Source organism: Prunus dulcis, chromosome 6 (assembly GCF_902201215.1).
Source record: "Prunus dulcis chromosome 6, ALMONDv2, whole genome shotgun sequence".
NCBI lineage: Eukaryota > Viridiplantae > Streptophyta > Magnoliopsida > Rosales > Rosaceae > Prunus > Prunus dulcis.
Genome location: NC_047655.1, coordinates 28307181 through 28330658, shown reverse-complemented (window position 1 = coordinate 28330658; position 23478 = coordinate 28307181). Strand labels below are relative to the sequence as shown.

General features: G+C 38.9%; 6 protein-coding genes, 1 long non-coding RNA gene, 2 other non-coding genes and 1 pseudogene across 9 annotated transcripts; 7 read left to right on the top strand and 3 right to left on the bottom strand.

The window, feature by feature from the left end:
• Window positions 1-846: 846 nt before the first annotated feature.
• On the bottom strand, window positions 847-4010 carry LOC117632972. The gene is made up of 4 exons (XM_034366623.1): window positions 3610-4010; window positions 2881-3075; window positions 1813-1994; window positions 847-1380 (listed from the first exon to the last, which is right to left on the bottom strand). The coding sequence occupies exons 1-4, from the start codon at window positions 3896-3898 to the stop codon at window positions 1105-1107; spliced, it is 942 nt and encodes a 313-aa protein (XP_034222514.1). The 5' UTR covers window positions 3899-4010; the 3' UTR covers window positions 847-1104.
• A 937-nt stretch (window positions 4011-4947) lies between these two features.
• LOC117630616 (protein HEAT INTOLERANT 4-like) lies at window positions 4948-5913 on the top strand. The gene has a single exon (XM_034363316.1). It carries the CDS (start codon window positions 4948-4950, stop codon window positions 5911-5913), a length of 966 nt encoding a protein of 321 aa, XP_034219207.1.
• A 500-nt stretch (window positions 5914-6413) lies between these two features.
• On the top strand, window positions 6414-7782 carry LOC117629980 (calmodulin-like protein 8). Its single transcript, XM_034362670.1, has 4 exons — window positions 6414-6571; window positions 7083-7240; window positions 7328-7408; window positions 7641-7782. Exons 1-4 carry the CDS (start codon window positions 6481-6483, stop codon window positions 7773-7775), a joined length of 465 nt encoding a protein of 154 aa, XP_034218561.1. The 5' UTR covers window positions 6414-6480; the 3' UTR covers window positions 7776-7782.
• A 727-nt stretch (window positions 7783-8509) lies between these two features.
• On the bottom strand, window positions 8510-9989 carry LOC117629981. The gene is made up of 2 exons (XR_004586183.1): window positions 9690-9989; window positions 8510-9084 (listed from the first exon to the last, which is right to left on the bottom strand). It is a non-coding gene; the product is annotated as an uncharacterized LOC117629981 (long non-coding RNA).
• Window positions 9990-13571: 3582 nt separating this feature from the next.
• Window positions 13572-14893, bottom strand: LOC117629978 (small nuclear ribonucleoprotein-associated protein B'-like). The gene has a single exon (XM_034362669.1). The coding sequence runs from the start codon at window positions 14770-14772 to the stop codon at window positions 13960-13962; it is 813 nt and encodes a 270-aa protein (XP_034218560.1). The 5' UTR covers window positions 14773-14893; the 3' UTR covers window positions 13572-13959.
• Window positions 14751-17095, top strand: LOC117629979 (annotated as a pseudogene).
• Window positions 17096-17564: 469 nt separating this feature from the next.
• On the top strand, window positions 17565-19476 carry LOC117630615 (perakine reductase-like). The gene is made up of 7 exons (XM_034363315.1): window positions 17565-17624; window positions 17774-17944; window positions 18064-18267; window positions 18479-18651; window positions 18826-18922; window positions 19045-19198; window positions 19283-19476. The coding sequence occupies exons 1-7, from the start codon at window positions 17565-17567 to the stop codon at window positions 19474-19476; spliced, it is 1053 nt and encodes a 350-aa protein (XP_034219206.1).
• A 363-nt stretch (window positions 19477-19839) lies between these two features.
• LOC117632683 (perakine reductase-like) lies at window positions 19840-22934 on the top strand. Its single transcript, XM_034366232.1, has 7 exons — window positions 19840-20084; window positions 20531-20698; window positions 20951-21154; window positions 21364-21536; window positions 21993-22089; window positions 22245-22398; window positions 22606-22934. Exons 1-7 carry the CDS (start codon window positions 20025-20027, stop codon window positions 22797-22799), a joined length of 1050 nt encoding a protein of 349 aa, XP_034222123.1. The 5' UTR covers window positions 19840-20024; the 3' UTR covers window positions 22800-22934.
• Window positions 22935-23233: 299 nt separating this feature from the next.
• Window positions 23234-23304, top strand: TRNAG-GCC. Its single transcript has one exon. It is a non-coding gene; the product is annotated as a tRNA-Gly (tRNA).
• An 82-nt stretch (window positions 23305-23386) lies between these two features.
• TRNAG-GCC lies at window positions 23387-23457 on the top strand. The gene has a single exon. It is a non-coding gene; the product is annotated as a tRNA-Gly (tRNA).
• The last annotated feature ends 21 nt before the right edge of the window (window positions 23458-23478 follow it).

Here is a 23478-nt window from a genome sequence, read left to right as displayed (position 1 = left end):
ATTGATGGGGATTTAAGGAAGGGACAGTGGATCCCGTGGCTAAAAATGGCAGACGGCAACGTGGCTGAAGTTTAGTGTTAAGACTCACTAAGGAAACCAAGGGATCCCATCTTGTTACGTGGATGTCCAAAAAAGTACATCTCTTTTTCCCTTCCCTTCATGTCCATCTTTGGATCGACAAAATCCATCAAACATTTATCACATATTGCAATTTCACATGCGGCTGTGCTTTCATCCCGTACCACGTTTCCGATAAGCACAGCTGTGTCGGTCACATTTGCGCTATTTTGAAATTCCTTAAAGCCAAAAGCACTTCTGAAAAATCTGTGTTGATTGCTTTTAGTTGGAGCACCTCCACCTCAAAGGGCAAGGGTAAGGCAAAGACAAGTTAAGGTTTGTCATTATAACTTTTGCTTTTTTTTTTTTTTTTCCCACCCCAAAGGGTAAGAGTAAGGGCAATTATTATTCACTTTAATTTATTTTCTATTTTTTATACTTAAACCATTAATTTTAGTGTGGGAAGCGAAGAATATGACTATGTATTTATTTTATTTAAAAAAAATCTAAAAATTTTAGTTTTTTTTCCAATTTTTTTTCATTACTGACATAATCAATGACGTTAGCAAACCCAAGCGGTAGCCTAGGCAAGATTTGCTTCGGACCTGCCCAGGCTTATGGAGCCCACTAGCTACCTGGTCTGGCTGTTATGCGCTTGAGCCAATTGTTGGGCCTAATCCCCCTTCCTGCCCGGGCAAAAGAGGAGCGCTGGAAGTGCCCTTTGTACAATTATTCTAGCCAAGTCCCAAAAGATTACTGCCAAATGCCAATGAACACAACACAATGCGGTGAAACTTGAAAGCTTCTATCTGCCTTGTATACTTTTTATAATCGATTGTTACTCAGCCAATCAAAGGCCTAAAAGTAGTGTAAAATATCACCTTAAACCATGCTATCAATTCAACGATTCTAGTACACACAGATATTACAAAATGTAATTTTGTTCGTATTTGGCTGTATGGATTGGGGGAAATGACATGTAATCAAATAATTCAAAATGGTTTATCTGCACAGACAAGCAGCTCTGACAGTTGAGCTTCTAGCTGCTCAAATATCATGAAAAACAGGGCTTGCTTCTAGCTGCTCTGCAAATTTCTCCAGGATCTGCTTCACAAGATTTCCAAATTTATCCTCACCTGCTTCCTCTAAATCAGCAAACACTGCATCATACAAAAGGGCCACTGCCTCGTTCGCTTCGGATGGTGGCAAGCCCAACTCTGTCCCAGTTTTTTCAAGAAAACTCCTGATTTTTTCTGTGTTCCCTGAGCCATCCGCCAATATCTTCTCTACGATAATGTTCAATTGCTTCTCATCTGCCAAAAGCTGCAAAGTTTTCAGGAGTTTATCAGACTTTGTTGAAAAGCATTCACAGAACATAAATATAGGCTTGTGCCAACAGTGACTAAAATTCTTGAACTTCCGAAACCAATAAATGGTTCCGAGACAGGCATATCCATTGCTAGGTCAACCTAGTTACCAGTGTTAGAGCAAGTTTCTTTTAGTTCTCCAAATAACAGGGGGGTAGATATCAATACTATATTTGCCACTAAGATAAAGGGTACGGGTTATGGAAGAACAGAACTAGCAGCATAAGCAGCTCAAGATAGTATTGGTCAATGAAGAGTCAAGAATACTAGTTACTCAGTTCCCATATAGCAAGTAGAGATCAAGCTTCCTAAACGATAAATTAAGGAATATTCAACCAAATGAAGAACATAAAAGAACTAAGATAAAAGATGGGGGAAGAGGAACTACCTTTCTTAGCTTGGAACCATTGACAATCTTGATGTTCTGGATAAAAACAAAATGCTTTTTTGCCAGGGCCTCTGATAGTTCTTGTAGGACAGGCTGGAGTAATTCAGCAAATTGTGCTTGGCCCAGTTCTTCTTCCCCATCAGCTTCGTGTCTCTTCAAGATATCACTTAGAGGAGGAAATTCTGTTAAATTGCACCTTGTTAATTATCAACTCTATAACTAAGAACATCAAATATGGAATAGACAGTTTATAAATTCTACAGACTGGATTAAGTACTTCATGACAAGCTAGATCTCAACATATGCACAAATTAATAATGCAAAAGACAAGCTAAATCATTATAAGTGAAACTTTGTACTAAATCTTCATTTGCAAAACACAAATTATGAATAATCTCAAGGTATTTTAGGCATAGATTAAACAATTTGAGGAAAATGAGATGAGAAATCTAGGCACAAAGCTTAAGAGGATTTCCGTCCTCATTCCCCTGATGTGACTACAGTAATCAAAGTCCTCATTCCGCTGATGAGAAATCTAGTATGATAAGGGTCTACAGTATTCAAAGTCCAAAATACGCTTCTTCTCTCTCTTGCAGGTTTAAGGCTCATGCAAAGTCTCAAAGTCCACATCAGAATACACAAGATACACTCTAGCACTCAGAATATAATAGTAAAACTAAAGTATGAGAAGGTGGGCAATAACAAACTTAAACCAAACAAAGAGGATGCTAGAAAGTATTAATCGCACGTTCAAAATAAATGGATAAAGTCAATTTACAAATCTGACTCATTAGGATCGAAATAATCTGGTCTAAATTTGATCCTTTGCCACTTGTATATAGATAGAGTACCTCCCTACTAGTAGGCCATCCATGGACCCAAGAAGGTGCAGTCTTATAGTTTAAAAAAGTGCTCGAGTCATACAAGAAATTTTTAGAGAACCAATCAAATATAACAAAACTTTAATTAGTTTCTGTGTAGGGTCAATTATTCATTTACAGATAACAAACTATATACATTTTCAATAATCCTAAAATTAATAGCGAAAGCAAAGAATTCGATATGAACCTGAAATGGGAGGAACGCCCATCTCAACTCCCATGTGAACAAGTGCATTCCGGATCTCATTCTTGTTGATCTTTCCTGTGTCTTCTACATCCAGATCAGTGAACAGATTCTCTGCTAGCATTGCAAAATCATCCTCATCCTCTAAAAACAGTCGAATAGTGTTTCCATCCAAGACAGATATGACAAGTGGATCATCTGCAGAGTGAAGACAGAATTTCAGCATAAGCATGCATTATTTTCATAATCAAATTTTGAAATATTTCAGTTCATCATATTTCTAAAAATAGAACAACATCTCAATCTCTAACGTCCATAGTCCAAATGCTTGTAGGCTAACTCAAAATTCTCCAAAACCAATTTCTATTGATGCCAGGCACTTTCTAAACAGCTGATTTCCTAATCTCAGTCAGATATAATTTGTTCTTCTTGCTGACAGAATGAGAGTGAATATAGGAGAAATCAGTTCTTAGATCCTAGATCACATAAGACATCTAAGACTCAAGCTTTTCAATTTCTTTCCTCCACTTTTCCTAATATTTTCAGCAACCAAACAAAGCAAAAAAATAAAAATCTCATACACGGATGCCAAAATCCACCAACACATAAGCACATTTATGTTCTTAATTCATCGGCGACGAGAACTTCATCATGAACTCGTTTTCGGAATTATAACATAACGTATCACACAATGTATATAAATATCATATATTATAGGTATGCAAGTAGCACCTTTTAATTCATCGGCGATCGCTGTGATGTAGTCCGTGATCACCTTCAGAGCCTGCTCGCGATCTAGCTCCTTGAGGCGGAAGACGTCGTCGTCTTGAAGGCAGATGCGTTTCAGAGCAGAGGACTTGAGGCTCTGAGGCAAGGAGAGGCCGAAGAGAGACGAGGAGGCTTTGGAGTCGGCGAGGTCGAGGACCTGAGCTCCAGTGAGGCTGACCTCAGCTTCCGGCAGAGAAAGGTCGATGGCTCTCAGGTAGTTCCCGTCGAGGACCGTTACAGCTCCGTCCGACATTTTCAGTTTTCAGAGAGAGAGAGAGAGAGAGAGAGAGAGATGACTTAGAAATTTTGATGTTTGGGATTGGAGTTTACGCAGTGGACTTGGAATTGAAATGGTCTGGTCTGGGATGTCCGAAAATGCAACTTTAGCTTTGGCACCTCGGCCTTTAGGTTAATTACAGAAAACGTCAAACACTGTTTTATTTTATTTTATATTATATTATTATTCAAAATCAACAAATTTTTGTTTGATATTTTTGTTTTTTATTAAATAATTTTGCTCTTATTATATTAATTTATTTTTTATTTAGTATAATTTAAGTAAGAGCATAATTGGTATTTTGTCAAAAGTGATTGATCAAGAGAAATTGTAAATAGACAAAAATTTAGCCCTATTTTATTTTCTTACAAAAAGAGTTAGACCCAATCTATCATAATTATCAATTTGGCTCATTTTGGAATTTGGAAGGAAGACTTAAAGTTGACTAGCTTTCTTTTGTTTTTGTTTTCTAAACCAGAACCAGAATCATCAATGCAGACCAACTTTGTAATTTAGACCAAAAAAAAGGACCAACTTTGTAATTAGACTTGGAGACAAACCCCACGTAGCCATTATCTCGTGTTCAGCAACAAAGCCTATCTTTCGAATATAGGCCCACTTGCAAAATTCAATTGTTTCTTTGGAATTTCTGTATCCATATACTAAAGCCCACATCTCTTCTTCAGTCCTCTTTTGTCCCCTTTTGTCTTTTTCGAAACCCTACAGTCCGTTTGGTTCATGGAAAATGAGACTTTTTTGGGTTGAAGTTGTTTCGAATTCTGTTGTTGATCCTACTTGAACTAAGAAACCTACTTGGATTATGAAGACGTGGTAAGGAAGAAAGGAAGAACGATTAAGGTAAGTAACTAGCCTACTTGAATTAGGAACTCTCCACTGCCACTTTCCTATATAAATTATAACCTGCACGTGATTCTTAACAATCTATCTAATCAGTCGGCCCTTCCTTCGACTTCGAGTTCAACTTCAACTTCAACTTCATCAAAGAAGAGAAACAATCAAATTCAATGGGGAAAAGAGGAGGAGCTAAGAGGAAGGCCGGCCACATAGAGATGGAAGAGGCCACCCACCTGAACAAGCCGTCTAAGCAAGACACCGCTCGGCCATTGCCAAAGCGGCGGCGGCTCAAGGAGAAGCCCTGCAACTCCGATGAGCCCCGCAACCTGGAGGATCTATGGAAGGCTGCCTTTCCTGTTTGTACTTCATGGTATCACGTGGACTCTGTCTACAACGAATTCAAGTGGGATTTCTCCCATCTTGAACAAGCATTCCAAGAGGGAGGAAAGCTGCATCATCATGAGATCAATGCCAACAACGACAACAACAAAAAATTCTATCTGTTCGGAACAACCGAAATTCATAAACAAGATGTCGGAGAATATGTTTTGATCCCTGTGGTGGTAGCCATTGTATCAGCTTCCCCGCCTTGCCATCAACTAGGCTTTGACGTAACTGATTATGACATGCCGGGAGCCAATGAACGAGTTATAATTCCAATGAAAAAGCTCAAGATGGATTGGATCCCCTACATTCCTGTCCACAAGAGACAAGCCAAAGTTGAGAGACTCATGAAGAGATCTCCTCAGATATTTGTGTTAGGCTGCACTCAAAGAAAGGTTGCTTTAGAACACATCAACTCAGACCGTTGCCTCAAAATTCAATACTCTGTGCCCTGTTTACATGATCATCGTCATGATGGGAATGAGGTTGATAAGACTAATACTAGACCGTTGAGTCCACTGAGGGAGTTCCTCCTTGAGCAGGTGATACAAGAAGATGAATTTTTACCTCAAGAAAGAAAGGATTTCCTGATGGGGTATGTCAGGGAGCAACTCTTTGAAGCAAAGAGAGCAGCTAATAAAAAACCGACGATTTACAAGTTCTACCCCCTACCAACACCGCACACTCCTCGCCTTAGGCACAAGTTTGCCGGCATCAACAACTTTTGCCCGGACGCTGATGAGGTTCTGTGATGGATGATCATAAGTCCATCAGTGATGTACACCTCAAACAATTGAAGATATATTACTAAATTTGGTTTTTGACATGTATGTATGCTCTCTAGATTCATATTGTATTATTTATTTGTGTGTAGTTTGATAATGAGAAACAAGTTTTGAAGACAACACAACAACAGAGTCCAATTTAATCCCTTTTCACATTAGCAACACCTGAATTCATTCATTCAATCAAATTACTGATTTTAAGGAAGAGAATACAATAAACAAAATCAAATGCGTGCGTAAATGTAGGGACAAGGATGTTCCAAGAGTCATGGTCACCAAGGTGGCTCAATTCTTTCCCAGCACACTCACGACTTTGAAACCAATTTCTAGAAATACAGGCTGACTAAAGACGAAATTCATATCAAACAAATGGGTAAATAAAATACTTCTTTGACTTCATATATATTTTCTAACTTAAAGAACGGACAACGTTTACCCTTTACTTAAGATACAGAGCATATATATATATATATATATATATTTCTGTGTAACTGTGTGCAAACACAAAAGGTGGTTAACTTGGAAATTGAGATTATGATCAAACACAGCATGGGAGAGGTCTTAACTGAACAACAGATTGCTGAGTTTCAGGAAGCTTTCTGTCTTCTTGACATGGATGGAGATGGTAATTAGTCTCTTCTTAATTATTAATTATGAATATTTAGCCAAATATTTTATATCATAGATTCATAGCTAGAGAGAGTAGGATCTGCTTGCTTGCTTTTGCACAAGTGTTTCTTAAGAAATCAAATGATTTACATGAACAACACATATTATGTACCAAATTGTTAAGCTAGTAAATTCGGTTACAAACAGCTATTAGACCTATTGTTTCTGTTAGTTTCTAGATACATACTCAGATCAGGCAGCCATGCGTGATCTTCGATAACTTGAATGCTTTGCTGCTATGGCAGCTTGATCATTACTGTCTGAAGTTGTGGCTTAATTTACTGGCATTTTCATTGTTGCAATTTCTGTTTCATGTTTGTGTGTGTGCCCTTTGATTTCCATACTAAATGAATGATGTATGCCGCATTCACATGGACTTGAGAGCAACATCATAGCTAGTACTACTTACCTTGATTTTATTCATGTTCATGTGTTTAATTTGGTTTATTTCTTTCAAAATTTGTTAGGCTGCATTACCATTGAAGAACTGGGGACTGCGCTCAAATCATTGGATCAACATCCTACGGAAGAAGAGCTGCAGAACATGATAAGAGAAATCGATGCTGATGGGAACGGAACCATAGAGTTTGGGGAGTTCTTGCATCTCATGGCAAGAAAAATTCAGGTAAAATTGATTACCTTACAGTAATCTTTTGACAGCAAAACAAAGAATTAACTAATCCATGTTTTAATTAATGTGGTGATTACATAGGAAAATGAGGTGGATGCAGAATTGAGAGAAGCTTTCAAAGTTTTTGACAAGGATCAGGATGGCTACATTTCACCTAATGAGGTTGAATAATTCTTCATCCCAATAATATATTCCACATCCATTATTTTTAGAAAGAAAAAAAAATTAGAAGAATTTATTTAACGCCGCTTAGCTAATGAGACCCTGCCAACAAATGAAGATCGAAGTTCAAAAAATCCAAGAACTCCTGATTTTAATCTTGACTTTGCTTCTAATATATAGTTTTTTATTTGTTCTGCATGGGCGTGGGGATGATATGGTTGGATGGTTGCAGTTGAGGCATGTGATGATTAATCTTGGAGAAAGACTGACAGATGAAGAGGTAGAGCAAATGATCAGAGAAGCAGATTTGGATGGTGATGGCTTAGTCAATTATGATGAATTTGTGAGAATGATGTTAGCATTTTGATTTTGATTTTGAGTTGACGTCGTTTTGATTGATTTTGTACATTTCCGGTTTCAATTTGTATTGGGCCGTGCTCTTATAAGAGTCCATTTCTATTCATCTATTTCCCTAATTTAATTTCGAGGAATCTTTAATTCTATGCACTTTTCCCTTTTTCTCATCAACGTAACGTCTATGTACATCTTTTGAGGCAGCAAAGTAATAAAGAATCTTGAATTTTTTGAGGTCCATGCGTTTGTAGTTTCGTGAGAGAAACTAATCATAAGCAAGCATCAACTAATTATTGTATTTAACTAACTACAGCACATGGAATAACGGGTTCATTTTTTATTGGAAACTTTACCCTTTATAAAATGTGAGAGATCTACTTCGTTACGGTTTTATACTTGGGTGGATTGATAACACCGTACTCATATCATACGTGTAAATAAAACCATCTCGTAAGTATATTTCATTTCATTAATGGGTTAGGCCTAACTAAACCACCAGCCGAACCAGACACATTGATCCTCAATTGAAGTGTGGATTGAAAAAATGTGAACAGAATGAGAAACTGAGAAATGGGTTTTATGTTGGGCAGTGGGAAAGTCCCAGTTATAGCATGTAATGATGTAACAGACTCTAGCAAGCAAAGGCACCAACAAGTTGTTGCTGTTGTTGAGGTATTAAGACAAAGGAAAACCCTGCACAGGGTTTGCAAGAAAGCAAATGGGTGACGTGGGTTGCACTCAACTCAATAACCATAAAGCTTGTATGGAGTGTAGCCAAATGGGGCTTCCAAACAAAACAAAGTGAACAACATAGATACAACTCTAGAAGAGAATATATATACACAACTGGTTTCATGCAGTGCTGCAGTTTTTGCTTACATTATGAAAGTTAGGTAGCAGCTTAAATGTTATCCAGAAATTAAGATGCATGTTTTAGTCATTGGCGTAATAAGATGTCACACATTATGCTGACCGGGAAATATGAATAAACGAAATAATCATGACCTGTTGTCTGATATTTTCTTATCAGCACAGGTTAATCTATAACAAGGATCTTAATTGGATTTTAGGACCACATCAATCAATCAATCAATCACATAAATTAAAGTAAAGAAAGTGAAGAAATGCCAAACCGTTCCATGCATGCCTGCACCTTGAGATGTATGTGTTTGGACAACCCCAAAAACAGATTCTCCGATTCCTTTTTTTTTTCTCTTTCTTGTCCTTCTACCAGATCTGCAACTATGTTCCATCAAGCACCTAGATCTGCTAAATGTTGTTACTGTGGTCATGCAGTCTAATCTGGCGAATTCATACATACACTGTTACAGACAGAGAGAGAGAGAGAGATTAATTCCTCATCTCATCTATATGATTTTGGATTATAATTAATTGGTAATTTGAGAAGACTGACTCTCAATTCAATAATAAGAACTTACAGAAAAAGAATATATGAAAAGATCAGAACAGATGAGTACAAAGGAATGCATATAGAAACTTGAATTAATAATTAATGGACACAAAACTGTACATGAAGGGAATATAACTAATTAAAAACACTTTTCCCAACGAACGAGGATGGATCTCAAAAGCACCAAACTACATTGACAAAGAGAAATTCTGTCACGCAAACCCCAAACATCAATATCTCTCTCGCTTGCTCTTGAGATGGAGATGAGATCTCCACAGCCTAAGCCTAAGCCTAAGCCCAGCTCTATGCTAAAGCTCCCATAGGTTTCACACTTTATCAATATAACATGCACAACGTCCAAAATATCAAAATACATATGATATAGATATGCCATGAATCAAATGGTTGTGCACAGAAGCAAAATTGTGTGAGATACCCAGATGAGCAAAGGAGAAAACTGCGAGACAAATGTGCAAAAGTGAATTGATGGAAATTTTATGTATGAAATAGACAGACCTTTTCTAGCTAGGGTTGGAAACCCTAATGGGTTCTTGAAGAGATCCATGGCTAAGAATCTGGTGGATTAACAGTTGGGGCTGATAAGGGGTCTACCATGCTCCAGTCAACAGATGAAGCTACCACATGATCTAGCCTTTCTTATAAAAAGAAAGCTCAGATCATGCTGGCAGCTTCAACAGTTGGAAGTGCACGACGACGTTTCACTCACCCTCATTCTTTCAAGTGTATAGCTCCTCACCTCACTCAACCTCAACTATAAGCATTTCTCCTTCTTCTAACTTCTTCCTATTATTCTTGTTCATCTTGGAGGAGGCTTCAGAGATAGGAAAAGATAAGAGGATATAAATAGAGCGAGAAGATGTTAGGGTTCTTTAAGTCCTCCTTCCACGCAATCCACTTTTGCATCTTCCACTCTGTCCTTTTGTCTCATGTGAATCGGTCTTCAATTCCTACTTCTTCCAGTCCATGTTTTGCATCTTCCACTCCATCCTTTTTTGTCTCGTATGTATGGATGGTATAACTTAATATGTAAGCTAATTAAACCTAATAAATCTAGCAATTAAACCTAATAAATCTAGCAATTAAACCTAATTAAGACTGAAATAGGATATGATTTATAGCGTAACTGTTAATTTGCACTACAACCATACGGTATTACGATATCTTATTTTGTTGAAAATTGATTATACAAAGTCAACACGGATTGGTTGAGTTGGTAATGATAATTGTCTTCACTATTAAAGTCTAGGTTCGAGTTCTATTTTCGACAATTCCTCTTAATGAATAATTTGTAAAAATCAAAAAAAGGGCAAAGACTCACTTTCTATCGTATTGCATTATTTTCCATTGATTATAAGAGAAATAGTAATGGCTAGCTTGGTAATAAAGTACATAGACTAATGAGTGATTAGAGAATAGAAAATTAAAGTGAAAATGAAGCGCGCGCGCGCACACACACTAGGTGGTGGTAGCTTGCAAGTAGATGAAAAGTAAAAACAAGGGAAAAGATGAGAGGAGAGATGCATGTGGCCCCTAAAACAAAAATGAAATAGAATATTAATTGTCACCCCCACGCCACCACATGCAGACAGGCCTTTGCGAGAGTTTCTATATCTTCTTAGCTTAAGAGGGCTTTATAACTTGACCAAAAAAAAAAAAGAAAAAAAAAGAGGGCTTTATAACTTTAGTTGGACGACCTTTTCATATTACCTCTCTGAGCTTCTCTCTGTGTCCTCTCTCTCTCTGCCTGCCTGTGCCTGTGCTGTAATGTAAGCATCAGGCATGAACCAAAAAGAGTATAAAACAGAGCAAAAGGGGGACCATTAGTTTTGCATGGCTCATCAGGGTCGCATAAGGTTCACACAAAAAGGAAAATAAGCTGGCATGGCATGGCATGGCACCAAAAATAAGAGGTTTCATGTGTTTTTTCTTTTGTCCCTGTTACCTATGTATCAAGTGACCTAGTAATCTGCTGCTACATATGGTCTGCATTCTTGTCACTTCCTAGGTCTTATTTCATTTTTCTTTTACTTATTTCGATCCCTGATGTTAACATTTGGAAGTGATCTCCAACTCACTGAATTAATTTCAAGCAAATAAAATCCAACCTTAACGGCTAATATATATATTAGAATAAGTGATAGTTATTATTGATGAATAAATTAAATTACAAAATAACTATGGTGTGAAATATGGATAAATATTCTCGAGTAATCAAAAGCAACAATATATTGAATTGATCTGGAGATAATTACACACAATTCAAAAATAATTAAAATCGCCGATTCAAGTTTGAAGTTTCAACAATCAAAATGACATGTACTTAGACTTCTAATACAGATCCGATATGCAATGGTAAAAACGACAAATTCATAACAAAAGCCAATTTATTTTCATTAAGTTATTTTCCAATTAATTTCTTCATCAATATTACAGTTCGGGCAGTGGTCCATCTCTGTTGCTCTCTGTACCACTTTCCCGTGCGCCGCTGCTAGCTAAGCTAACCCACACACCGTCGTGGTTCTCTTGGCCAGTTATTTATTTATTTATTATTTACCGAAACGTTTTGGTCACGAGGCCCTGAATGTAATATTTGGAGTTCTGATTCTCAACACAAAAACTCTGGAAAAATCTTTTTAATATTATTTTAAATAGAGAAAATGAAACAAAAATACTTAGACCGGGAGAATTAAACGAGTCACTACACATATGGCATCGCAGTTATAATGGCATGACAATATGCAAGGGTCAATTTCTTACAACAGTAGTGCAATTCAACACTAGTTGAAAAAGGTTATTATATTCATGCTTTCCGCTTAATTAGCTTCGGCTTTTGGCTTGTATAAAACTTGAATACCACTGTTTTCCTATTCCGACTAATCACAAATTAACATGTAGAAATATAATCACACGTCACATATTGTGATTGGTAAATAGTACTATTCATCTAAGTGTTTCTTGCAGCTCAGAGGTTAAGATAAGATAAGACCCACATTAACGAGAAAACCACATTAAGAGATAAAGAAATCACGAATTCCTTTTCTTAATTGTTTGGTTTGTAAAATATGGCAATATTTGATGTCACAGCAGCAGCAGGAGTCAATGTCATGCCTGGAAATTACACTAGAATGGCCCTGTCCCTCGAGATGTGGGCCTATCAATCAATCATCAAGGGAATCACATTCTTCGATACTACAGATGTTTATCCACCCCACACTCAAGGCCAAGGTAAAATTCCAATGTTTATCCACCCCACACTCAAGGCCAAGGTAAAATTCCAATGTTTATCATCACTGTAAATCAATTACGTGTCCCCATTGTCAGTGCTTTTTACCCTTTTCAGAGTAAAAATCGAATGAGACAATTGCATAGAGAAAAGGTCCAATTGGCTACCCAGCTAGCTAGTCTCAACTCAACTATGTTCATGTAACGAATAAGCTTTCTGGAAACTCGGTTATGTTTCATTCGTAGTATTTGACCATAGGAATCATATCATATCAACAGTTCAATGGAGAAAAAAAAATTGCCACGAACAAGGTTTTGTTTGCAAACACACCACCAATGAAAAATGGCAAAATTACAAACTAAGACGTACTAGTAGCATACCAAACTATTTTGGTGCTTCTTCATCTTTTTGGAAATGGATTGGAACTAAATAAATATGAAGTGCAAAAGTAGTCTCCGCTGATTTTATCATTTTTTTTCCTTTTTTGATTACAAGGGAAAAAAGGACCGAAACAAACCAACTAAGAAACAATAAAATCCCTTTAACTCAAAAAAGAAAAAAAAGCCTTTATCATCCCGATCACATTCATAACACAGTCAGGGGAGAGTCGAGTAAGTGAAAGCACAAGCAAATGAAAATATCAAACATATAGAAACTCAAATGCGCAACATTTTGTCAAGATTATAAAATTGGTTTTATTAGTGAGTGAGAGCTGGACAACTTAATCTAAAATAAGGAGAGCGGGAGGAAAAAAAGTTGACATAGACTCGAGTTTCATTATAGAACATAACGACTAACTGTTTTGATCGTCCTGAACCAGGCTGTTCTCTGAACGAAGTAGGGAGGAAAATGAATTGAAGAAAAGCTGAAGCACAATAGAATGGCTGAGTGAAATTGGGAAGTCAGGGATTTGAGGTGAAACACATTTCAGATACTTGATAAGTTGTATATGTGTTCAGCTAGTATTTCTTTATCAGTTTCTTTAGTCTATATGTGGTTTTCTGCATAATGCGCACGTCATATTTAGTGAAACTTGAAATCCACTTGATACTCTTGAAATCATATTGAGTTCAAAATCAGATGCAGCAGAAGCTAGAGTATAGACAGAGCAACAATATAAGCACGGAAACTTGTTCTCATGATCATGAGGCATCATCAACAATCAACTTTTAGATTAATTCCAGCAGAAAAACAAGACTAAGCTTAATGATCCCTCATTTCATTTGACTTGATAGAAACTAAACTCTCCTACAGAGATTACACTCATTCACAAAACATGGACATTTTCTCATCCTACATTTCATAGCTATAACATACTAAATAGAAAGTTTGCAACAGAAAAATTTCACTTCATTGTTCAAACACATAGAAATCCCAAACACGTCAAATGAAAACATCTATTCAGTCTAAATCATAAGAGAAAGTAGGTTCATTTCACATTACTAAGCCAGCTACCTCATCACCCACAAACAAAACATTCAGGATTTCACTCAAGAGTTCAAAACAAACTAAACTAAACATATAGGATAAAAGTACCGATCATCACTGTTGCTGTTGGTTCTGCGGGTTGGGTGGAGGAGGCGGCATGCCTGGACGAGGCGGTCCATACACAGGAACACCACCACCGGGGGGAGGAGGCATTCCGGGACGGGGCGGCGGCGGCGGTCCCCTCATCATCTGAGGCGGAGGTCCCATCGGCCTCTGCCCGAACTGCATTGGTGGTGGTCCCGGGAATTGCTGCGGCGGGCCCGGCCCACCAGGCCTAGCAAACTGCGGAGGAGGCACCCCAGGCGGCGGGCCCCGCACCATTTGCGGCGGCCCCTGCCCAGGGTACGGAGCCATCTGACCTGGAGGCGGACGAATCACCGGCGCAGCCGGGTACGACATGGGCGGCGCGGACATCTGTGGCGGCCGAGAAATCTGAGGCTGCATCATGCCGGGGGCGGGCCCGCCGACACCACGAACCGGGCCGGAGAGACCTGGCTGGGCCTGGGCGAGCGGGGCGGTTGGGATGCCACGACCGGCGGCCCGGCCGACTCCCGGGCCTGCCAAGGCGGCGGCGCTGGCGGCCTTGGCGCGGGATTCTTCCTGGGGAGGTGGGCCCTCGACGGTCATGGAGACAACCTCTTCGCCGCGGAGGAGGACGAGGCCTAGGGTTCGGCGGTCGTCGCGTTCCTCGTTCTTGTTGCCTTTGAGAGGAGGGAGCTTGCGGAACTCCTCGCAGTCGCCGAGGACGAGGTTCATGTGGCGGTCGAAGGCCATGAACTTACCGACGAGCTGACGACCGTCCTGGATCGTCACCCTCATGCGGTAGTTTATGAATTGCAGCATCTTGGAGCTCTTCGACATCGACATTGTGACGATGGCTCGTGAGGTCCGAAATCCCTACTCACTGTGCTTCCCAGGGTTCAGGGTTTTTAGATTTTAGGTTTTAGGTTTTTGGATTTTGATTTTGATTTCTAAACGACGGTTGAATTGAAGATGTCCGTGCCTGTAGTATTTTATCTTTGCTTGAAAAATTTGGCCGTCTTTTTGGATTGGGCTTGGTTACAAACTGATTGGGCTTATGTCTAAAAAGCCCTAATTTAGAGTAAAACAGGGGAGGTTCTGTTTCTCAGTGAATGAATTGTTGTGCTTGTTATAACTTAAATGCAGGTTTCCCAGTTGGGATTTGGGTGTATGGGGCTTACTGGAATCTATAATGATCCAGTCCCTGAAGAGTTTGGAATATCAATCATCAAGTCTGCATTCGATACATCAGATGTTTATGGGCCTCTTGCTAATGAAGTTTTGATTGGAAAGGTAAATTCTGCTCCCAATGCCTTATTCTTTTCAAGCTGGTTCCTGATGACAATATAAATCACAATTGAACATGGAGGGAAAGCAATAGCAGCTAAAAGGTGCAAATTTTCTTATACAAGCAAACCTCACTCACTACTGATAACTTGCTTTGCATGTTGATATGCTTGCATTGTAGGCCATTCTATGTTGTCTCTTGTGACTTGTTGAGAGGACTTAACTTAGTATTTGGAGTGTTTCAGGCATTGAAGCAGTTGCCTCGAGAGAAGGTGCAGTTGGCTACAAAGTTCGGCATTGTAAACTTTGAATCTACTCAACTTGTAGTAAATGGCACTCCTGAATATGTTCGCTCGTGTTGCAAGGCCAGCCTCAAGCGCCTTGGTGTTGACTACATTGATCTTTACTATCAGCACCGGATCGATACAACAGTCCCCATAGAGGACACTGTAAGTGTTACCTATTAATGATAGATCAGCAATTTGAAGTATTAAGATTTTGCTCAACTTGCTGGAGTTTTGATTGAAGTACTTACACTTGCTATTGTCCTAAGGGTAGATGGAGGAACTAAAGAAGCTGTTGGACGAGGGGAAAATAAAGTACATTGGATTATCTGAAGAAGCTAGTTCATCCCATTGCTGCTATACAAATGGAGTGGTCCCTTTGGACTCGCGAAATTGAGGACGAAATTGTCCCACTTTGCAGGTAACCCTCATCGTATATACCAATTCCAAAAAATCTGTGGAGAAACCACACATGCTTTCATACAACTTTACCAATTTACATGCTTCCATTGAACTTTTATACCAGTCTATTTTTGAGAGGAGTTCTGGATGATTTCTGTGCTGCTTGCTTTGGTTGGCAGTGTTTTCGGAATCCCCAGTGCTGTACAGCGTGTATAGGATTAGTTGTATTTAGTGAAAACGATGAATCAAAATAATGAAAAGTTTTTTGTGCTTGTTGGAACATAGGGAACTTGGAATTGGGATTGTCCCATACTGCCCTCTTGGTTCTGGATTTTTTGGTGGCAAGGCAATTGTGGAAAGTGTACCTGCAAATAGTTTTCTGGTAACCTATCAAGTTCTTTCATTCTAATTACTATATGATAAAGAGCATCTTGCTCAGATTGATGCAAGCCCTTCAATTTGTTAGTTTCCTGTTGTTCGTTATGATAATAAGCTTGCTATTGATTTGGAAAATCATTTTGTTATCAGGAATATGTACATCCTTGTTTTCAAGCAGTAAACCTTGAGAAAAACAAGATCCTTTATGGTAGAATACAAAAGTTGGCTAAAAAGCATAGATGCAGCACTGCACAACTCGCCCTTGCATGGATTCGCAGTCAAGGTGATGATGTCGTACCGATCCCTGGCTGGTACGTTCCCCTTTCCTTCCTGATCTGCCTCAGTCATCTAATGTGTTATTCATACGTTGCAGCATCTGTGATAATAAGTTCACTCTAGTCTGATGCATTACGAACCAATATCAGAATCATGACATTTTGCTGACCTCTCCTTGTGTTTTTGCAGGGACAACTCAGATAAAAAATCTTGATGATAACGTTGGCTCCTTCTCAGTGAGACTCACCAAAGAAGATATAAAAGAGATTTCTGATACGATACCTCTGGACGCGGTGGCAGGGAAAAATGTAGCTGATAATTTTATTAGCTGCTCCTGGAAGTTTGCAAATACACCAGCAAAAGACCATCTTAGATAGATGTTTGCATATGCAATCTGGTCTGCAAGTTTCCTGTAAGAATTTGTAATCCTGCTACATCTGAGAGCAGCAAATAATCGTAAAAAACCACTGATACTGCTACATTGTGTGTTACTTATCTGATTCTGATGTTGGTTTGCAATGCAATTGAACTTCTTTGATGCATATGGATGTGAATAAAGTGCCAATATTTCAGCATAATTTGTTAGTGGACCAAAAATGAAATTTCCAGTTTTTGTGCTAGATCACTTTGTGGGGAGAGGGAGAGAATGAATATGTGGGGGGAAAGGGAGATGCAAACAAAAAATTTGAAAAAAGATGACTTCTTGTTGGAGTCAAGAAGTCAACGTTACTTCTTTGACGCAGGTCAAAAACTTGTGGTATCCTACCTTGACTGTGTGAGGTGAGGTGTCAAATTTCTGGCCAATTGATTTATACAATAGCGGCGTGGCAAGCTCACATTTAAAACCAACCCAAAAGCCAGCACAGAACTTCGTAACAGAGAATCAAAATCCCATAAAAATAACGATAAACTGTTTTGGCCGGACTTGAACTCATACAAGCACCGAATGGGGAGGAACAAGACAAAGACTTTGGGAGTGAAAACGAAGAAGAAGAAGAAGCAGAAGCAGAAATGGCTGAAGAGCAGAGATGCCAGATTCCAAGAGTGCAATTGGGAAGTGAGGGATTAGAGGTGAAACCCATTTGAGATCCTTGATTTTAAGTTTCAAACACTCAACATATTATTATCACAAGGCTTCTCTGGGTTCTGTGCTTTGGTCTTTTAGATTGGCACTGGTTGTATTGGATTGGTTCCGAATAAAAGCATTGCTTGTTTTGCAGGTTTCCAGGTTTGGATTTGGGTGTACGGGGCTCACTGGAATCTGCAATGAGGCTCCAGTCCCTGAAGAGCTTGGGATATCAATCATCAAGTACGCGTTCGATAAAGGAATAACATTCTTTGATACATCAGATGTTTGTGGACCGCATACTAATGAAGTTTTGATTGGAAAGGTTAGTCTGCTCCCAAATGGTATTTCAAGGTGGTTCATCTCATAAGAACATTCAGTGCAGGATTTTGTGGTGTGGATGTGACTTGTTAGAGGACTTAAATTTTAGCATAAGTGTTTCAGGCATTGAAGCAGTTGCCTCGAGATAAGGTTCAGTTGGCTTCAAAATTTGGTGTTGTAAAATTTGAGCCTAATCAAGTTGTTGTAAATGGCACTCCTGAATATGCCCGCTCCTGCTGTGAGGCTAGCCTGAAGCGCCTCGGCGTGGACTACATTGATCTTTACTACCTGCACCGGATAGACACATCAGTCCCCATAGAGGACACTGTAAGCCCTTTTTTTATAGCAATCTGAAGTGTTTTTCCTTTTCAGTTTCTCTGTTTTTTTTTTTCTCTAATCATCATCATCATAGTGTCCAACAGTTGGAAGTTGTGGATTTACTCCAATTCAACTCTTCCTTGTAGCAGAGGAATTGGGATTTCTGTACTTTTTGGAATTTTAATTAAACTATTAATCCTTGCTATTTTCATAAGGGTAGATGGAGGAGCTAAAGAAGCTGGTGAAAGAGGGGAAAATAAAGTACGTTGGATTATCTGAAGCTAGCCCAGACACAATAAGGAGGGCACATGCAGTTCATCCCATAACTGCCATACAAATGGAGTGGTCCCTTTGGACTCGTGAAATTGAGGAAGAAATTATCCCACTTTGCAGGTAGACCTTTACACATGGTTGGATTTGATACATACTCATCCTTTTGCTGGTAGAGGATCCTGCACCAAGTTCCTGTCAATGAAGCTTGCTTTCGCAATTTCATTGTAATCCTTCTTTTTCTTGTATAAAGAATGATTAATGTGCAGAAACTCTGTTGTGTATGTTGGACCATAGGGAACTCGGAATTGGTATAGTGCCGTACAGCCCTCTTGGTCGTGGATTTTTCGGTGGCAAGGCAGTTGTCGAAAGTTTACCTGCAAATAGTTTTCAGGTAACCTATGTTAGAGATTTTATGCATCTCCTTAAATTCAAGACAGCTGCAAATTTCTTCTAGTTGCTTATGAACTATGAGAATAAGCTTGGTTATTTGAAGGCCAATCAATTTGTAATCAGGTATCAAATCCTCGTTTTCAAGGAGACAACCTTGAGAAAAACAAGATCCTTTATGGTAAAGTAGAAAAGTTGGCTGAAAAGCATGGATGCACCTCTGCACAACTCGCGCTTGCATGGATTCTTAATCAAGCTGATAATGTGGTACCTATCCCCGGTGCGTGCGTGCCCCTTGGCTGATTGCATGTACATTATCTTTGTGTAAACTGGGCAAACTGATCTCTCCTTGTGTTTTTTGTAGGGACAACTAAGACAAAAAATCTTGATGCTAATATTGGTTCCTTGAGCGTGAAACTCACGAGAGAAGACATAAAAGAGATTTCTGATATGATACCCGTCAACGCGGCGGCAGGGGATAGAGTTTCTGATAGTCTCATTCGCTGCTCATGGAAGTTTGCAAATACACCACCAAAACATGGCAAAACACCATTTTGATGTTGTTGATTCTTAAACGTTTGCATATGCAATTATCACTATGATTTTGAGTTGGGTTTGCAACGCTAATATTCAGCATCATAATAAAGATCATATTGATCGAAGGTCCATTTTGAAATTGTAACTCTCATGAACAAGAACAAAGGTCCGGGACTAATTTTCCCAGTAACAGTTGCAAATTCTTCCCATTAACAGTAACTAATTTTCCCATTTTGAAGGTAACTTGAAACTTCCATGAAATTAAGAAACTTATTCCTTTATAATATTGACAGAAAAGATTAACACAGATTTGAAACTTCAGATCACATTCAAGAGTTTTGGTATAGACTTGTGCAGACCAATGACATACTCAGTGATCTAAAAGAAAGAATGATGTAAGCAATGACGATAAGAAATCATTTTAATGTTAAATAGAATAACAATTACCATGTACCTTTAAATAGGCTCGCTCTCTATTCTCTTTCTGAACTCACAGAAGTTGCAATCTCCAACTTGAGCACCAATTAGGGAGTAAAAAGATTGAAGTGAAACAAAGAAGAGGAAGCAGAATGGCTGAGGAGCAGATAATTCAAATTCCCAGAGTACAACTGGGAAGTCAGGGTTTCGAGGTAAAACCCATTTCTGATCTTTGAATTCAAGTTTCAGTCGCGGCAAGAAAAATCAAAACTTTGTGGTTACATTGTATTTCTTCGTTACCTTCTTCTGTTGTATGTGTGTTTTTCAGCATAAACTTAAAACCCCATGTACTATAAGCAAGCACATAGAGTATAGACGGACCAATGTCAACAAAAAACCTTGTTCTTTCACAGTCATCGGGCTTCAACAATCAACATAGATCACAGCAGAAAACAAGAATAAGAACCTCTCAAGGCTTCCCTGTTTTCTGGGTTTTTAGATTAGGTGTTTAGTTTTTCAAAGATTGGCCCTTTTTTGGATTGAGCTCTATTTGTGGTTATTAACTCTGGTTTAAAATTTCTGCCATTTAATTATGTTATTTACTCCCCTCCAATTCCAAACAAAAGGTGGTTTTGTTTAACATTGATTTCTTGTGCAGGTTTCCAAGTTGGGATTTGGGTGTATGGGGCTTACAGGAATCTATAACGCTCCAGTCCCTGAAGAGCTTGGCATATCAATCGTCAAGTACGCGTTCAATAAAGGAATAACATTCTTTGATACATCAGATGTATATGGACCGCATACTAATGAAGTTTTGGTGGGAAAGGTAAGTCTGCTCCCAAATAGTCTTTCCATAGTTCCAAGGTTTTTCACCTAGTCACACGCGTTATGCCAGAATAACCCATGGGAGCTTAGCTTATATGCCATCTGATTAGAACATTCAGTGTTGGATCTTACTAGTTCTCGACATTGAACTAAGGGACCGGTACCATCTAATAAGCCCACACCTGTTAACTTGCCTTATACGTTGGTCTGCTTTTGTTGTTGGTCATTTATGTTGTCTTCCGTTTAACTTCAGGCATTGAAGCAGTTACCTCGAGATAAGGTTCAATTGGCAACAAAGTTTGGTATTGTAAAAATTGAAAACACTCAAGTGGTTGTAAATGGCACTCCTGAATATGTCCGCTCCTGCTGCGAAGCTAGCCTGAAGCGCCTTGGTGTGGACTACATTGATCTTTACTATCAGCACCGGATAGATACAACTGTCCCCATAGAAGACACTGTAAGTGTTACCTATTTTCCCCCACTTTTAAGCGTAATCTTAAGCCTTTCTTCTATTCTTTTTTCATCTTTTGGTTAGTTCTCCTCTTTTTTCATAATCATGACCCAACCGTCTGAAGTTGTAGATTTGCTTCAACCCTTTTGGTGTGGGACTTCTCAGTGTCTTGGTTCTTTATTAACTTTTAATACTTACAATTATTGCAAGGACAGATGGAGGAATTGAAAAAGTTGGTGAAAGAGGGAAAAATAAAGTACATTGGACTATCTGAAGCTAGCCCAAACACAATAAGGAGGGCACATGCAGTTCACCCCATAACTGCTATACAGATGGAGTGGTCCCTTTGGACTCGCGAAATTGAGGAAGAAATCGTCCCACTTTGCAGGTAACCTCAGTTTAAATTTCAAAGTTCCGTGCAAAAACCAGAGTCAGAAATGAAGCATTGCTACATGTTTCAATACAGTACTCAATTTACATGCTTCCATCTAATTTATCTACCACTCTACTTATGAGAGTTGGTGTTCTGGGGGATTTCTATGCTGTATTCCTTAGTCACGCTTCAGTTGGCAGTGCTTTTGAGGTCCCCAGTAGCACTTGTGTACTTAGTTGTATCCACTGAACAAAATAAGAAGTTTAACCTTTCACTCAAAAGGGAAAAAGGAAATTGAATTGGAGGTTACACAATATATATTCTCAATTTTTTTTGTGTTAGAGGGTGCACTGTATGTTTCTTGTTGCACTAAAGGAAGCTGTTAGCATTTATTCCCAATACTGCTTTCCCAATTTGCATGCACGCTTATTTCTCTTGTATAAATAATGATCAATGTGTGTGTTGACATAGGGAACTTGGAATTGGAATAGTGCCATACAGCCCCCTGGGTCGTGGATTTTTTGGTGGCAGGGGAGTGGTGGAAAGTATACCTGCAAATAGTTTTCTGGTAACCTACGCCACTCAGAGATTTCATGTATTAGCTTTTCAATTCTAAATATTATATGATAAAGAGCATCTCATTCAGACAGCTGCAATGCAAGCCTGGAATTTGTTAATTTTCTCTTGTTGCTGATTCGGTGGCCAATCAATTTGTTATCCCAGGCATCAAATCCTCGTTTGATTGGAGACAACTTTGAGAAAAACAAGGTCCTTTATGGTAACGTAGGAACGTTGGCTGAAAAGCATGGATGCACCCCTGCACAACTTGCCCTTGCTTGGGTTCTTAATCAAGGTGATGGTGTGGTACCTATCCCTGGTGAGTGCCCTTTTCCTTCCTATATAATCTGCCTTATCAGTCACATAATGTGCTGTGTCAAATAATGGAAAAGGGAAACCACTGGTGGAGATTTTACTTAATAAGAGCAATGTACCTTGATCAATGTTTACTGTTGGACAAATCTCTTTTCTTCTTTCTATAACAAATTAAAACTAAGGATACTTACCTCTCCTTGTGGTTTTGTAGGGACAACTAAGATAAAAAATCTTGATACTAATATCGGTTCCTTGGGAGTGAAACTCACTGAAGAAGATGTACAAGAGATTTCTGATATGATACCCATCAATGCGGCGGCAGGGGAAAGAATAGTTGCCAGTTTTATCACCTGCTCATGGAAGTTTGCAGATACACCAGCAAAAGAGGGCACAATACTATCTTAGAAATGTTTGTGTAGGCAATCGGGCCTGCATATATTTTCTTGTAACAGAGAATGTGATGAGATGTTGCTTGTGTGTATTTTTATTATTAATAAGACTGATGTTGGTTTCCAATGCAATTGCAAGTTCTGTGGTGAATGCTGCTCACTTCTGTTGGGATGCCTGAGGTTTTTTCATAAATATAGATAGATACTTGAATAAATAAAAGCTAAAATCCATGGGCACCTACCTCAACGTGACATGGGGGCTTGAAACTGGAAGCATCCACGGAAGGACAGGCTATAAAATTACAAGCACAATTGCCCGGTTGTTCTTATAGTGAGACATAACCTGCTGCATCATCAGGTCGAGAAGAGGAATTTGGATATTTCTGGTTTAGGAGCAAAGTGGTGATAATTTTAGTAAAATCATTTAACCTGAAATGAATGAGCATCAAAGCACCAGTGGTCTTGTGGTAGAATAGTACCCTGCCACGGTACAGACCCGGGTTCGATTCCCGGCTGGTGCAGATTTTTTCGGTTTTCACCTTCAAATCAAAACCAATTGCAATTGTTAGAAAATAGAGTGGTTGGAGATAAGTGTTCATCTGGGCACCAGTGGTCTAGTGGTAGAATAGTACCCTGCCACGGTACAGACCCGGGTTCGATTCCCGGCTGGTGCATTCCTTTTTTTAAATTTTTTG

Bases quoted from the DNA above. Each gene is read 5' to 3' on its own strand.
- LOC117632972 (XM_034366623.1), bottom strand. From the start codon at position 3,898: ATGTCGGACGGAGCTGTAACGGTCCTCGACGGGAACTACCTGAGAGCC. The intron at 3,076-3,609 runs GTGCTACTTGCA...TTCACTCTGCAG, and splicing joins GATCGCCGATGAATTAAAAG to ATGATCCACTTGTCATATCT. The intron at 1,995-2,880 runs GTTCATATCGAA...GCAATTTAACAG, and splicing joins GGGCGTTCCTCCCATTTCAG to AATTTCCTCCTCTAAGTGAT.
- LOC117630616 (XM_034363316.1), top strand. From the start codon at position 4,948: ATGGGGAAAAGAGGAGGAGCTAAGAGGAAGGCCGGCCACATAGAGATG.
- LOC117629980 (XM_034362670.1), top strand. From the start codon at position 6,481: ATGATCAAACACAGCATGGGAGAGGTCTTAACTGAACAACAGATTGCT. The intron at 6,572-7,082 runs GTAATTAGTCTC...AAAATTTGTTAG, and splicing joins TCTTGACATGGATGGAGATG to GCTGCATTACCATTGAAGAA. The intron at 7,409-7,640 runs GTTGAATAATTC...GGATGGTTGCAG, and splicing joins GCTACATTTCACCTAATGAG to TTGAGGCATGTGATGATTAA.
- LOC117629978 (XM_034362669.1), bottom strand. From the start codon at position 14,772: ATGTCGATGTCGAAGAGCTCCAAGATGCTGCAATTCATAAACTACCGC.
- LOC117630615 (XM_034363315.1), top strand. From the start codon at position 17,565: ATGGCTGAAGAGCAGAGATGCCAGATTCCAAGAGTGCAATTGGGAAGT. The intron at 18,268-18,478 runs GTAAGCCCTTTT...TCATAAGGGTAG, and splicing joins CAGTCCCCATAGAGGACACT to ATGGAGGAGCTAAAGAAGCT. The intron at 19,199-19,282 runs GTGCGTGCGTGC...TGTTTTTTGTAG, and splicing joins TAATGTGGTACCTATCCCCG to GGACAACTAAGACAAAAAAT.
- LOC117632683 (XM_034366232.1), top strand. From the start codon at position 20,025: ATGGCTGAGGAGCAGATAATTCAAATTCCCAGAGTACAACTGGGAAGT. The intron at 20,085-20,530 runs GTAAAACCCATT...TTTCTTGTGCAG, and splicing joins TGGGAAGTCAGGGTTTCGAG to GTTTCCAAGTTGGGATTTGG. The intron at 22,090-22,244 runs GTAACCTACGCC...TTGTTATCCCAG, and splicing joins TACCTGCAAATAGTTTTCTG to GCATCAAATCCTCGTTTGAT.